The sequence below is a fragment of the Cimex lectularius genome, unplaced genomic scaffold (genome assembly GCF_000648675.2).
Source record: "Cimex lectularius strain Harlan isolate CLEC.00 unplaced genomic scaffold, Clec_2.1 scaffold232, whole genome shotgun sequence".
Classification (NCBI taxonomy): Eukaryota; Metazoa; Arthropoda; class Insecta; order Hemiptera; family Cimicidae; genus Cimex; species Cimex lectularius.
Window position 1 is genome coordinate 107626 of NW_019392940.1, and position 17281 is coordinate 124906.

The 17281-nt window shown below is 33.3% G+C and overlaps 1 protein-coding gene across 1 annotated transcript in view; it reads right to left on the reverse strand.

The window, feature by feature from the left end:
- The window catches only part of LOC106667885 (insulin-like growth factor-binding protein 7), a 184009-nt gene that overhangs the window by 12893 nt on the left and 153835 nt on the right, over window positions 1–17281 (reverse strand). The window contains exon 3 of the mRNA XM_014396126.2: window positions 3785–3979. Within this exon, the coding sequence (XP_014251612.1) occupies window positions 3785–3979 (195 nt within the window). The remainder of the gene's footprint in view (window positions 1–3784; window positions 3980–17281) is intronic.

Consider the following 17281-nt stretch of genomic DNA (forward strand, 5'->3'; position numbering starts at 1 on the left):
AAAATTAAACTGTTTTTCTGTATTTTTGGCTTTTTGTCCACTGATCTTTGCTACTTCTTTGGAAAAATTACAACTGCGATCAATGACTTTTAAAATAGTGTGGTGTTTAGTGGCCGTTAGTTAATGATTATTTGGAGATCGTGAGATGCGCTCTGGTGTGACGTAGGTTTAGAAAAACATTTTCTTTGTCGTGCCAACGTTTCGATCTTTATTGAGATCATCTTCAGAGCTGAAAGTGTGCCGCTCAGTGTGGCACTCTCAACACATAATAATGACACGTGTGCACAGAAAACAAACACTTTGAGCCCTGAAGATGTTCTCAATAAAGATCGAAAAGTTGGCACAATAAAGAAAATGTTTTTCTAAGCCTACGTCACACCAGAACGCATCTCACAATCTCCGAATAATTATTACTAATTTCCCATCGTTGTGTCGACAATACAGCTCTGCGTTAGATTGTTGTAGACAATGGATTCTTCTATCGAATGGGTCGAGTTGGCTGTACAATATTGTACAATTTAAATATTCACTGTTCGTAGTAATCCGTTATATCGATATCCGTTCAATTCCTCTTATCGTTTTGCGTGCATATCTTCCTCCTCCCATTGGAATGTTCCTAAATCATTTTACAATTTGAATAGACATTGTAGAATCCAATTTCCGGGTAAGGAGCAGGGATATCTTGTAAGACAATCGACTTATCACGTGATACGTCCTATTAATATAAATATACTTCCTCAAATTAGATTACTTATTTAAATTACATCATAAAATCCCACTTGGTTTGATATATGAAAGCTTACCAATCTTAACATGTAGATTGTGCGGGATACAATATTTCATCTTGCCTGTGTTTCCTTTCATCAACATTATCAACATTGCACGAAATATATTAATTTATTTAAAAGTTGAGGGCCTTAATGTATTCATAAACTATTGTGGAACTCAGAACTTGGTGCAAGAAAATTTAAAAGGTTTACAGCTCACTAACTTGTAGAATGAAACTGTTGAAGCGAGTTAAAAACAGCAAACTAATTGTAGAATGAAACTGATGAAGCGAGTTAAAAAAATATGTGTTTTCTTTTAGTCAAATTTAAAATAGTTCTGTTCTTATGTTTGATGACCTATAATTTGTTCTACTTGTATAAAGTTTATATAATTGAAAACTCTCAAACTCTTTAAATATCAACTATAAATATACAGGGGATCTCTATTTCAATGCGACACCACCCACTTTTCTTGAGTGAACGAAAGTTTAAATAATAAGCCGAAAGTTATTCCCGACGGTCAACACATTTTTTAACGACATAGTAATAAGTTATTGAGAATAAACTGTATTTTTTTAAATAATCCCTACTAATTTTTGATTCCTTTTCAAAAAGCAAAATTTTCAATAGAAAAAATAACACTAAGAAGGAAATTAGGATGGTTGTTTATTTCGTGAGATATTTCATCTCAAAAGAAGTTTTCCATAATTTCAATCTGGTTCAATCAAAAATAAACAAACATTTTGGTAATTTTATCTCTTACGTGTCTTAATACCAAAAAAATTCTTAACCTGTGGGACTTTCAAACTAGGACGGAAGAAAATCTTTGGACAGTATACGAAACTCGTCATCTAAACTATTTTCAATTAATGTTTCGCCATAATTTGAAAAAATTAATCCGTATTTCTACCTAAACAACTTGGAAGGAGAATTTATCAAAACTTTTTCGTATGACCAGGATTATTGAAGTACCATTGAAGACACGTCCCCTTTTCAACTAGACGACTGTACGGCATCATAATAACACAGGATTGTTAGCATAATGACTGAAATGTAAATTAATTATTCTTTTTAGGTAAGGTCTTTGTTTAGATGAAAAAGTCAGCGACACGATCGGGAATCGAACCTTCGGCTCAATACGCCGCTGCAACCACGTGAGTTATCGCGACTTAATCAGCTTTCTTGGAAAATGTATTGGAAACTCGATTTCTTCGGCAGATCCTGTCTCCCGATTTAACCTCGCTAGATTATTTCCTGTGAATCGGTAAACGTACCCTTCTCATTTCTGTCCAAGAACTTAAAGAACGTGTAATCGAAGCCTGCCATAATCGTCCCAAGTCAATCGCTGATGTAACAAACGAGCCGTGGTTGTCGAGAGCGCACAATTTTTTGGCAGTCACTGGCGGACAATTTGATCAGTCAAACTAAAAAAGGTGAGTAACAATGAAAATAGTCCTTAGAACAACATTGACAATAGTTAAATGGAGCTAAATTTTTCTTAAGAAGGTTTAAACCACTCGTTTTCGAGGAACTGAAATTGTCACCCGAGTGTTACGAATTTTTAACGTTATATTAATTAATTAATTTATATTACTTAGATTTGACATAATTTTAATTATATTTTTCATTTACCAATATTCCTTAACTACGTTTATTGAGATAGCACCGCTGCGCTTCTAGGCAACAAGTAAATATTGCTGAAATCTAAATTAATTATTGTTTTTAGCTAAGATTGAGACGAAAAAGGCAGTGGCACGAGCGGGATTTGAACCCACTACCTTCAATTCAATACGCCGCTGTTCTAACCACATGAGTTATCGTGAATTCGAACCACTCAGCCACCAACCGATGGGTTCGGATCCCGCAGTGACACTAGCTTTTTCATCTCAACCAAAACCTTAGCGAATAATAATAATTAACTGAAATAATTAATATGTCAAATTAATATTCTTTTTATCTAACATCTTCGATCCGCTCGGACACCAACTCCTCATCTCGGCATAAACCCTTTTGAATTTTCCCCCTTTTTTCCATTTTTCAAATGTCATGTCACCAGGATTCGATTCTCAGCGACTTATGAAATAGCCACGGGGTGCTGTTAGAAAGTGATTACTTCCTTAAATATTATATTAATGATAATTGGCCATATTAGTTATGTCAATTAAATATTCTTTTATCTCAAGTGGTTAGAGCAGCGGTGTATTAGCCAAAGGTCGTGGGTTCGAATCCCGCTCGTGACCCTAAGTTTTTCATCTTAAACAAAATCTTAAATTAAAAGAATATTTAATTGAAATAATTAATATGGCCAATTATGACAACTAAACATATATGGATTACTGAAATTGTTGCGTGTTAATTTGAATTGTGGAATAAATATATTATTTTAGGTATCATACTCTTTTAAAAAGTCTGATACCCACTCCTTGAAATCTTTGCTTTGATTTTGTTTTTTTACAAGCAAGCAAATCCCGCTTAGCCATAAATGCCTTATGGTATAAAAGCATTATATCGTCTCGGATTACCAGGAAATGCTATGAGGCATTTTGGCTCAAAGGTTGCTGATATTTACAATAAATTATAAATCGTTTTGAACTAGTAATTGATTGATGCTTCATAGTATTGGAGGTAGTAATTACCAAAAATGCGTAAAGTCAGCCTCTTTACGACCTTGCGCACCGATAAATATTAAATATTATCATATAAGTAGATACAATATCTTTAGAGAGATTTCCGACTATTTAAAGGACCGATATCCTGAATGGGAGTAGAAGTGTGAGTTTGGATTGCAAGTACCCAAATGGTACTTTTCGATTTGTAAGCTGAAAATACTTTTTGTCAATATCCTGTTCAATATATATAAATGCTATAAATGAGAAACCATTTTTTGGATTAAAAGATATCCTCTTATTTAACGTCGTTACATAATTAACGTTTAATAACACGTTTTTTATGTCACCTGGTGTAGACATTGTATTTGTTCAGTTTTGTTCGATTATATGGATTTAGTCGCAACCTACCTTCAATGTCACGCTGTCTCGCATGCTCCTTCATCACATCCAAGTTGATGGAACACTCGTTGTGATCGTGGAATGTGTACGGTGAGGTCTCACCGGGGCAGACTGGCGCAGATCCGCAGCGACACGTGCCCGATATGACATTGCAGCCGGATACGTTTTCCGGCGAATTACAATGTACGTCCGTTCCGGGAACCCCTGGAAAAACAAAACAGAATAAAGACACTCCTTAAGAAACAGAACAATTATTAGAATTTAAAATGTATAATAATGCGTCCCGCCACTCATAAATTATAGATATATTATGGTTTACCGAAAATTTTTAAGAATTATTTTACTCTTTTCAAACTGAAAATGAGACGTGAAAAATATCACCTACAAGAATTCTAAAATTCTTTTTTTCTAAACCATTTGTTACCACTGAACCACTGAACTGAAGTAAGCAAAACTGTTGAAACATTGAGTATGTTCTGTGAAATGCCACAAGAAGTATGAACGCATATACAAAAGGACGTGTAAGGCATATGAATAACGTTCATCCAGTGACGTCCTCCAACAGGGCGGAGATCACGTGACATTGTCCCTTTTCCAATAGACAACAAAGATTGCGCGTGGTCATCCGACGAGGATCGGCGGATAGTGTTGTGGATCGGATTAAGGGATTTGAGTGATCAGGTAATTAAGAACGACCATTTTTGTACCGAAATTTGGCAAGGTCGGATATTAATGGGATTTTAACGTCGGTGTGAATTGTGTGGTTAGAGACATAGAAGAGAGCATTAACTATTATACGAAGAATTTTAGATTGTCTGTTAAGATTGGAACACTTAGCGGTTTCGCACAGTTCATGTGCATAAGGGGGCTACCAGAGAAGTGCCTTGTCTTTTTCTGTTTGTTAATGTGTTAATTTACTCATTTAAGCAGTCTGAATCTTGTATTTAAACGTTTACGTTTGAGACCTCTTATAAGGATTGCATTTAAGTGGTTTGTCGAGGTACAGTCCGAGGTATAGTACAGTAGAGTAAAAATAATGTATTTAGATTTAGCGTGTACCTTGATTCTCTAGTGGCAGGCAAGAATTCAGTTGTGTGAAAACAACGTGATTCTATAACGAGATCTTTATCTGAGATAAATATTGATGTGTCATCGGCAAAGATAAAACTGAAAGTGTTAGGAATAGGTGGTGTAATTGTTTAAAGGAGATGAGCTCTCTACTCGGTAGGATACCAGCGATAATTTGGTAAATGGAGGAACAGAAAGTGTTTTGGACAGGGTGAAATTGACGGTCTATAAGATAGTTATACAGAATAGAGTTCAGAATGCATCGAGATCATGTCTCCAATAGATATCTTCTCTTTAAAGCCCTAGACCACTCTAAGGAAATCATTAACCCAAATGTTCAAGCTAGTGGGTCTATAAAATTTCCGACTATTCGATGGCTTCTTAAACTCAGATGCGAGTAAGTGTTCTTCAATTCTGTGCCAGGGAAGGAAGACGACGGAAATTTCTTGTGCAAGGACTGTAACCTAAGAGTTAGGGAAGATATCTTTCATTTTGTTGCCCAGTGTCCCATACTGGCTGAACTCCGTATCCTGTATCTAGGGTATAAATCGCTTTCCAGCTCTCAGCTGCTTGATCTGTTAAATATCGTGGATGTGGAGAGATCGAAAGGTCTAGCACACTATGCACATCATGCCTGGCAATATAGGTACGATTATAATACCGAGTCATAATTGTTTAACTTGTATCTAAAATCAGCTAGTTTTTATAATTTAGTTTTTACTTATAGTTTTCTATTATTACTATTATTATATAGTTTATTATTATTTTTTATTGAAGAGACATGCTGTGACGATAATTGATTTTAAGATTATTCAGAAATCGTGGGATGCGGTTAGATGTGATGTAGTTTCAGAAAAGCATTTTCTTTATCGTGCCAACGTTTCGATCTTTACAAATACTTTGAGTGAGTAGAAATACTTGATCGAATTTACAAAATATATTTTGCATTGTATAAATTCACTTTTTTCCACATCCTACATGTATTTGTTAAATTTAAACAATGTTTGTAAATCCCAGGCCCTGATCTCAATAAAGATCGAAACGTTGGCACGATAAAGACAATGTTTTTCTGAAACCGACATCATATCAGAACGCATCTCACGATTTCTGAATAATCTTCGACTGACGGTCACTAATCACCACACATTGATTTTAAGGTAGTTTGGAAAGAATTTTAAGGGTAATCCGGTCGTACCCAAGATTTTTCATTTTCTGGAGATTACAGGTGCCTGCTTGACTTCCTTTGGAGAAAATGGTTTGAGGGGAAGGGAAATTGGTCGGAATTTGTGAAGTTCGTTGATAATGTTAGTGGAGTGTACTGAGTCGTATATGTTAGGGTGTGGAGTGCATATTTTTGTTTAATATTGGGCTTGTAGTTATGATTTATCCTCGTAAGATCCGTATTTTCGTTGAAAGGAGTAGTATGTGTTTTTCTATTTCAGTAAATTTTTTAATCGCAATTCATAATCAATTGTCTTCAGTGATCAATGACTCAGTTTGTGTGGGAATTGACTGTTGAAGGGGTATAATTCTTTAGTCAGTTTTCTAAAAAGTCTGTTAAATGTTAGTTTGTCATTTGTCATAAATTCTGCATTACCTTATTAAAGATTTTGTAACTTTCAAGAGCTAACAGTCCTAAAACCCTTTTAAATTAATATTTTATTTTATAAGTAAAATAAGTTTCATATTAATATACAATACATCCATTTATAATTTTTATCTCTTGAAAATGGTAAAAATATACAAAACTCCATTGAGAGTGCCCCTTTACACACGCTAATACTTCAGGTGTGTATCTTACAAACCGAATTTAATTAAATAGTCCTTATTATTCAAAATCTGCTCCTCAATTTTATTGGAAACATTTCACATATCAGGTTATTTCAACCGGTCACAACTTTAATCCGTAAAGGCGAACTTGTCTTATAAAACATCAAATTTGATTACACCAGTGAAAAGAGCATTGAAGATGAGATTCATTTGTTTTTTAGTGTAAACATAAGTTAATAAAATACTAAACCATTGCTAATAACGTAAGAGCAGATAATAAATTGTTAGTTAAATTTTAAGCTATCACTAAACAATTTTCCGGTGTTTGGTGAATTTTCTATCCAACCAAAGTAATTAAATAATTTTAATTAAAACTCATTAATTTCTGATCTCGCTTGATTTCGTTTACATTAAATAATCATTTTTAATTAATATAGCGATAAAAATACAATATGTATTGAAATACGAGAGTCAGTTTTTTTGGTTTTGAGTATCTTTTGAAAGTTCTAATAACCAATAATGAAATTAATATAAAATTACGATAGAAGAAGGGCAGGATAACCTTTTGAAAGTATTACAATCCGTCAGGAAACGCTATCGTACTTCATGATTCTTCAAAAAAGGTGAAAATTTTCAATATTTAATTTAATTTTAGATGAATTTTTCTCGTTTAAATTTGCCGCACACAATTTTAGTTGATTATTTTGTATTACATTGAAAGATTTTTATGAGAAATTTCAAAATTTCTCAAAATAATGAACATCTTTTTGAAACCGTTCGTTACCAATAATCCTATTTTTAGTAATTAACGTTTTCCTGGTTGGTTGAAAATTAAAATTTAAAAATTAAGTTCATGTATTTGATGGTTTGTTGGTCAATAAAAGGTGCAAGTTTTCTGTAAACACCATATCTGTCGTTATTTACAGAAACAAGAAAATCTAACTTAAACTTTCGACAACTTCGGAAACTCGTATAAGTTTATGTTCTAAGTGATTTAGGGTTTTATTTGCTTAATGTAACAAAAAATAAACAATAAATCTCATAGGATTTCAATGCTCTGTTCACCGGCTTTAATTAATTTTACAGTAAGAGCAACTTTGAGAAACACTTGAACTTTACAAAATCAAGTTTTGTAAGGTTGAAATAACACAAAAAGTAAAACTTCTCGAATAGAAAGGAAAAATGAAAAAAACATTCTAAAGCATCGACGTCTTTTACTAGGACACCCTGTATGTATATATAAATATATATATATATATATATACAGGGTGAATTGCTACTCGTGCTACAAACTTCTCCAGTAGATTCTTCACCCTAAAATGAACAAAAAAGTTCANTATGAACTTTTTTGTTCATTTTAGGGTGAAGAATCTACTGGAGAAGTTTGTAGCACGAGTAGCAATTCACCCTGTATATATATACATACAGGGTGTTTACCTCAGCTGTTTGTCGGCCCATATACCTATATACATATATATATACCCATATACATATATATATATATATATATATATATATATATATGTGTGCCTAGGTATATGGGCCGACAAACAGCTGAGGTAAACACCCTGTATATTTTGTAAAATGTGATATTTACGCTTGGTTTTTATAGAAGCTTCAATTTGTATTTTTTACAAAACTTTAACTAATTTATTATTATATATCTATTTACCAAATTAAGTAAGAAGTTCCTGGTTAAGTATTATACTACGCTCTATAAAGATTTGATAGACGTTAAATGTGTGCTGATTAGTGAGACACTCTCAACACGACACACAAGAATGGCACAATTATGCAGAAAACAAACACTTTGAGCCACGAAGATGATCTCAATAAAGATCGCAGCGTTGGCACGATAAAGAAAATGTTTTTCTAAAACTTACGTCACTCCAGACCGCATCTCACGATCTCTGAATAATCATAGACATTAAAGTTTAAGTCCAGAACAAATATTAAAATTGTTTTAGTTGTTTTACAATAAATAACCGTTTTATCATTGTTATGCTAAGAGGGAAGATGTTATTATATAACAAATATCAATCTTATGATAAATCTTAGTATCTTAAAACACAGCTAAAACAATAAAGGTTCACGGAATATTAGAATTCCACCTGCTGATAAACGTTCCACAATTTGATGTTCATCCAAGCCTGTGAAATTGTCAAAACGCATTAATCTTCCAAGAGAAGATGCAAGAGCAATCTTGAGTAAAACGTAAGATCAATATACCACGTAACAGCCAGTCGGATCTGAACGCTTTAAGCCTTTACCATTTGAAACTAACCTGAACTCCCGCAAACTCCTGAGGAAACATAATTAGGTTACTCTAATGTTCGTTTCGGGACATGGGGTATAGAACGAAAGGAAGACCCTAATAGCACAGCTAGATTGAACGCGCAGTCCTAACGGGACCGCAACTTTTCCGAGGAAATAAAAGTCTCCTGAAAGACGAGGTTACAATATTGGGATAAACAAGAAATACGTCAATTCAATGAAAACACCGGATAAAGATCAGTCAATTGGTGAAAGAAAAATGAAATGCGCTACGTCAATTAAGTTGAACTGTTGAATTCGCTGCTTTTCGTTTGACGAGTGCACGTTTCGGTTTCACGTCATATTGATTCAGGGATGATTAATGGTAAAATACAGAATGCTAATAGTGTCAGTCACCACAATCATCAGTCGGCTTTTTATGTCAGTTACTAACACGATCCTGAAATTTAACCAGTAATACAAAGGATTGAACATTCCATAAAAATTCATCAGATTTTGTCCGATTGACCAAATAACATCTTTCAATTATTTAATCTTTATGTAAGGTTTTGGTTGAGATAAAAAAGTCAGTGTCACGAGCGGGATTCTAAACTACGACCTTCGCCTAAATACGCAGCTCTACCCCTTGAGCTACCTTCCTAATTTTCCCTCCAAGTGATAGAGCAGCGGCGTATTTAGCAGAAAGTCGTGGGTTCGAATCCCGTTCGTTACACTGACTTTTTTATCTCAACCAATAATTTACATAAAGATTAATTAAATGAAGTTCGTTGAAAAGCTGAGTATTTTTTTATTCCTCCTTGACTTTTAAAATATATACACATTTCCTGTAACAGTATTGTCAGGTACGTTAGTATTCTTCGTAATTGAACTCCTAAACTGACATTTAATAAGTAACAATCCAATAATTGTTATTAGAGCAGAGCTGCCTTGCTGAGGGTTTTTTCCACTCAATTCGGAAGCTGATGGTATTTATTGCCTTCCTGTTCCCCCTATAAACCGCACTCAAGGAAAGTACGAGCCAATCCCTTCAAATTGATGGTAAGTGAAATGAACTGTCTGGTGGTTTTTGTTCATATATATTTCATGTTTCAAACTATATACATTTGTAATAAGGTCTCTCTCTCTCTCTCTAACAAAAGGGCAATGGGAGTCGAAAGAAATTAGTTATACAAACGGCTATGCTCCAGTAGAGGTGAACTGTTTTTCAGCTTCAAGTCCATGACAAAGGTTTTTAGGGACAAGGTTTCATGCATAATTTAAAAATTAACCCTGTTAACAATCGAATGGGCTGTTTGATCAAGGTTATATATTTATGTAACACCGAAGTCACATACTCATAATTCGTGAAAACAACAACAAAAACTAAACGTGAATTGTTGCTGTTTGCAAACATTAAGCCAGAATAGGCACAATAATAAAAAAAATCATTAAAAAACATATTTTTCATTTCATCGGTCTTTACATCGAGCAATCATTAGTGCAACTAAATGGTCAGATTCATTTAGCATTTGAGTTTTTATATATTATGTGCAGGAATGCGTAAATAAAATAAATAATATTTATTTGTACCCTTGAGATTTAATGGGTTGGGATACAAAACACAATGGTATAAAATTTTATTTCAAAGGGAACTGCTTACCTGACAACATTTGGGCTAAATTATACCTTTGCACAGCAATAAAATCTCTGAAAGGTATGTATTGGGTAAAATTTGAAATAAAAACCCCTGGAAAATTAATAAAAAACGAAACAATAATCACATACAGAACGAATCAACTTTGCTCTTTCCAACGGTTTTGTGGAACCATTTTCATTTTAGTTTTATTAAAAGAAAAGTGCATTTTAAAAATGTTTAACGCGTGCCGGCATTTGGCCAGGCTATCAAGTTTAATAATATAACACAGTGTGCGTGGATTAAAGTGCAAAAAAGATAAATATGATTTTTTTAGTTAAATTACATTCGGCCCCTTTTTTACTGTAGCTGTTGTAAATTGAGAATGATGCATTATGAAATTTGTGATGTCACCAATCGTATTTTATGTGACCGAATAAGCTGTTTGTTTCAGTTTTTTTTTTTTTAGTTATTTTTTGCACTGGCGGCCTGATTTATATTTATTTATAATAGTTGGTTATTTGTGTTTTTTCATTATTATCAAATTTTTCGAAATGGCTTGAGATTCCCTAAAACCTTTCTTTTCAGTCCATACGGTTTTAACAATTAAACGAACAAATATTAATTCAAGCTTTTTTTTTCATTTTCTATTATCCCTTTTTGAACCTATATGTATTGATAAGAAGTAGGAACTGTTTTATTTCAGTTTCGTTTTAGAACAAAATGATTAATTCATACTATTTGCAGACAAAGGAAAGGATTATCAAGTTTGTATTTTGTATAGAATGAAGTGTATTTTTAAGAATAAATAAAACAACTTTTAGTCTAGATACTATTGTTGAATTTCGTTTTCAATATTCGTATTATTTTTTATTGTTTTTGATAACTATGTTTATTTTGCATTGGCTAGCTTTTGAATTGCATTCAATCTTGAAACTTGTTTTCAAAATTATATTTCTTAGACATCTAGATAACAATAATTAACTTACATTTTCGTTATTACACTTTGTATTAGTATCAGCGAAAAATTTATATTAAAATTAAAAAATTTATAGAATTGTAATTATCCTGACAGTGAATCATTTTAGTTCGGTAAACGCCACAATAGATTTTGTAAAATTTGAATGTACCTTTTTGCAATTTTTAATGTTTCCAATTTTGTGCTGACATTTTCCTTTCTGTAAAAAATATTTATACATTTTGCACTTGATTATTCGGAGATCGTGAGATGCTGTCTGACGTGACGTAGGTTTAGGAAAACATTTTCTTTATCGTGCCACGTTTCGATCTTTATTGAGATCATCTTCAGCGCCTGGGATTCATAAACATTGTTTAAATTTTACGAATACATGTAGAATGTGAAAAAATGAATTTATACAATGCTAGAAACTTTAGATTTAAAAAAATGAATTTATACAATGATAGACAATTTTAGGGAAAAAATTAATTTATACAATGTTAGAAACTTTTAGGTTAGTTCAAAGATCATGAAAACGTCTTATCGTGACAGCGCTTTATTTAAATATAAAATCCTTGATTGAGTTGAAAGGTTATTGGATGTTGTCAAAAATATAAAATGACTGTTACCCGATAGTCAAGTGCTTTAACATTACAAGGCGTGTCAACACAACGGCGCGAAAGATATACAGTGCCGCATAACAATAAAGGAAAGTAGGTTTAGTCTAACTTAACTGCACACTATGTAGTTACAAGATAGTACATATATATAAAGAAAAATATTTAAACTGAGAAGGCTGATCAATCACCAAAGAGTATATTTTTCTCACATTTCACACTTTAGTTACATATAACAACGAGAGGCCAACCGGGTAATTTTATTACACGATTGAATGCGAACGCAGTTATGAATGGGCTGCTCTGGCAGCTTTGTACTCAGGTACAAAGGCTACAAAACACGTTCCTATAAGCACGTAATTTGAAACATCCAGCCAGCGAAGAAGATTTGGAGACGCTGTTACTTGTTTGTTACTTGATTCGGAAAGGAAAGAGATTACATTTGCTGATGCTGACCCGACATTTGACAATGGCCCAGATGTTCCTCGAAAGAACCCTGTTGCCTCTGTGAAGTATCGTACATGCGGTAACCGTTGCGACAATAAACAAACATCAGTTGGTATATTATGTGAAATGACGAGTTGAATCAGTAAGAAAGGAGATCTTTCAATTTCAGGCCTGATACGGGAAGCTAAAAAAAAAATGAAGTCCACTTCACACTGAAAATTCCCGAAATCCGAGATAGCATACACCGTCAGGTAGAATGACTCGAAGTTTGAAATGTGCACCGTAGAAAAGCTAATGCCCGTAACATTTTTTTCTTGTGTAATGGAAAATTTTTCAAATTTGGGAATAAAAACGATATTATGAAACAGCTTTACTCCAGATCTTCTGGATTTTTGAATGCCAGTGAAATCCCTTCAACACAGACATTCATCCGATTGGTGACTACAGCCCAAGCTCTTTGGGACGGTCCAGGGTTTTCCTGGTGCAACTGTACCACAAAATGCGGTTCGAAAATCATAAATTCTAGATTTTCATGTCAACCAAGACCTTACATAAAAATAATAATTAATTGAAATAAATAATATCGTCAATTAGGCCACTAAAACATAAATGGATTAATAAATTCTCGAGTCTGCAACAAAGTTTGCACTTTAACGCACAACAATCCGATAATGCATAGCATTTTTCATCAAAATTAGTATTTTTTTCAATCAATTTAATAACCGTCTCAGCCAATTTAATTACTGTTCCTTTCAATTTCATAATCGTATCAACTAAATAAATAATCGTGCCTTTTGGAATCTTATATTAGGGGCAAACTAAACACGACCTAGTAGCTGCGAAAAACTTCATTTAAATTTTAAAAAAAGTCAAATTATTTCCTCAAAAAATAAAAATATTTGAAAAAAATCGGAAACCGTGCAATCTATTGATTTTTTACGTGATCTGTGCACAAAACTTGAAGGGTTTTCATTATAAAACGCATTTCAAGTTATGGATAATGCCAGGATCCATAAAGCCGTTGAAGTCAAAGAGGATGTTGAATCATTTTTTCATACGATTAATTTCCTGATGCCTTACTCACCAACTGTAAACTCTACAGAGTAAGTTCTCCAAGATTTAGACAAATGCGAATACCCTGTCAGCTGAAGCCAAGGGAACTCACAATTTAAGTGAAATTATGAGTGTCAATTCCATTTCTGGCACCGACTGCACCAATTACGTAGGGATGTCGTATTGAAGCTGCCAAAAGCTGCCACAGGAATGCCTCTTTGATGTTGAACATTATCATTATTTAAATATTTTATTTTTTGATGAAATAATTTTAATTTTTTTAAATATATATACATATACAACAGTTTTAGTATTAAAGAAATTACGCATTCACGAGTAATTAGACGGTTTAGTTCAAACCATTTTGGTATTATGGCAATATTTCCAACTCTTTCGAACTGTATTATTTATGGAAACTATATANTATATATATACACACACACATTAAGGTGAGGAAAGCAAGTAGCTAACACTCTGGAACAAGGTAATATGTCATCCCGATACATCCCTTAGCAATTTTAGGACTGAATTGGTGTTCAAGCAAATTTCGGATCGACTGTAAAAAACTTAAATATGTCACTCTTTCAAAATATTTTTATTTGTTTTGCCCTGACGATTACCTTAAAATTGAAAGTTTGGCAGTAATATCTGAATTTGTTTTTTTTCCTCAAGTCCATACCTTCATTCAGAGTGTTCCTGTGTGAAAAAGTTGTCGATACTGTTAACATTGAAAATAGATTATTGGCTAAATGGTTGGGATGTTCTGTCAAAGTAGTTTACCGATTGTGTTGGTAGATTTTGCCCGTTTATGATAAGTTGAATAGATTGAAGTTTGTACGTTTTTCCTCTAGGCAGTGGATGTTAATATAGTCCATTTCGATGGTGTGGTTTTCTTTTTATGTGTACGTTTTGTTTGTTATTTTGTTGTTTTTACAAAATTTCAATTTTTGCATTGTAGCTGCTATTGTGTACTATGTTTTGTTTTTTAAGTTAATTTTAATATTGCTAATTAGCCAAAGGTTTTTGATTATGTTGTCACGTACTGCCATTTTATTTCGGTGGAGGTGATTTGAGTCGACTCTTCTGATGTAGGTCGACGTTGGTTTTAACGACGTAGTAACGCTATTATGAGATTTATTCATTTAATTACTTTTCAAATAGTTATATAAATTCTCCTAGAACAATATTGTTTTTAATTGATTAAATTAACAATTGCAATATTACCGTCGGACAATTTAACATATAACTTCAACTTTATATTAACACATATGCAAATCAAACATCGTGGAGCGCATACAAATTCCACTGTAATATTCATAGGGAAGACTATCCAGTATAAAGACGGCTACTATCTGCCTTGTCGAAACTGGTCAATATTTGGAAAGGCTAATTAGGCAAACATCATATCATGTTGCAAATATGTCTAAACAAACTTTGTAAAGCGTTTTAGTTGTAAGTTTTAGTTCGAATAAATGAAAAGCTAATCACATATTCTACCGGGTAAAAACCGTATTTTTTCAGGGCATGGGTATAAACGTATCATCATTAAAAGGCTGATAAATGTAGTTCATAATCCTCGCTTGTACGTCCTGATGCTTTAATTGTAAACAGGGCTTATTGGTAGTATCATAAACACGTTAAAAGCATATTTATCATGCTTAAAGTAAATAGGCATATTGCTTAAACCCTCAAGAGGTCCGGGGATCCGTGTCGGATTGAATGGGTCGAAAATGTTAAGATGTAAGAGATGCGACCTGGATGGCACATGTATGATTTCCCACGGGTTTCAGCCCCAATTCCGCCCCTGACGCCAATTATAGCCCTCTAAGAAGAAGGATAAAAGTAAATGAAAGTGAATAGAGCGAAAATGAGTAGAACATAATAAAAAGAGATTGCTGAAAAATATAATAACCTCTGCCGGGCTTCATGATGTCAACACTATTTAAAAACAGAACGTGATTACAGCCTTAAAACAAATGTTAAAATATTCACTTTATGTTTTCTTCTCAATATTATAATATTAATAAAATTGCAAATATTTTACATTAAATACTTGTTTAAAATTTAGTTTTACATAAATTATACACTTAAACTTTAGATTATATAATTTCAAATGAATTATTCATCAAATTTATTTTCCTTCGGTGAAGTTTCCCCGAACTTGTTTTACGATTGTTCTCTATACATATAATTAATTATTCTGTATATATATATTAAAAAATATAGAAATAGGAGGGAAAATTCGACATGTTGTAGGTTGAGCTGGGGGTTGGTGTCCGAGAGGATCGAGGTCACGATAGCTTAAGCAGTTAAAGCAGCGGCGTATTGAGCCGAAGATTGTGGGTTCAAATCCCGCTCGTGACACTAACTTTTTCATTTCAACTAAAACCTTAATTAAAAATGTTAATTAATTAAAAGAAGTAATTTGGTCAATAATACCACTAAATATAATGGATGTAGATATAAGTTTTATATTATGTTTACATCTAAATTTCACATTATATTCACATAAACGTGGTTTATTATGTTTTTTTTTAAAATTGAAATTTAATCATTTTTTATCTTTACCTCCTTGATAAAAACGTTCACTAATTCACTTATTAAATGATTATATGTGTATACATACATATTTTTCAATTTTTTAAATATAGCCTTTTACGTATCTACTTCAAGATTTTGTGTTGATACATAGTTATTGGGTTGTCCGGAAAATAATGCAGGATTTTGGTATTAAACAAAAAAAAAGAAACTAGTTACTTTAAAGCAATGTTCTTTAATCAAAATAATTTCCCATACTCTCAATACATTTCTCCCAACGTGTTGGTAACTTATTAATTCCGTCTGAGTAGAATTCAGAATTTTTAGAATTGATAAAGTCAATAAATGCATTTTCCAGTTCCGTTTGATTTTTGAATATTATGTGTTGTAAGTAGTGGTCCAGGTGTCTAAAAAAATGGTAGTCAGTAGGCGAGAGGTCCGGAGAGTAGGGTGGGTGAGGCAAAGTTTCATAGCCAAGCTCCAATAATTTTTGTGACGTTACACGTGACACATGTGGTCGAGCGTTGTCATGCAACAAAATGGGCCCTTTCCGATTGACCAAAGAGGGCTTCATTACTGCCAATTTCTGATGCATGGTATTAATTTGGTTACAGTATGATTCAGCATTGATGGTTTCGCCAGGATTTAAGAAGCTGTAGTGTATTAAACCAAATGAAGCCCACCATACCGTAACCATTACCTTTTTTTGATGAGTTGGGGGCTTTGGAAAATGTATTGGAGCTTCTCCTTTGTCGAGCCACTGTCCAGAACGTCTAGTGTTATCGTAGAGAATCCACTTTTCGTCACATGTAACAATTCTGGCCAGAAATGGGTCATTTTTGTTTCGACAAAGAAGTGATGCACAAACATCAAAGCGCTGATTTTTTTGGCGATCGTTTAATGAGTGTGGAACCCAATTTTCGAGTTTTTTCACTTTTCCAATCGCCTTGAGGTGGTCAGCGACGGTCGTTTTACTGACTTTGAGTTGCTCTGCAAGTTCTCGAACAGTTGTTTTGGGGTTTTCTTCCACCACTGATCGCAGAACATCATCATTAAGAGAGGAAGGCCTTCCACGACCTTCTTCATCTTCAAGGCTGAAATCTCCCTCCCGAAATTTTTTAAACCACCTTTGCACAGTGCACTCATTAACACAACCCTCGCCCCAGACT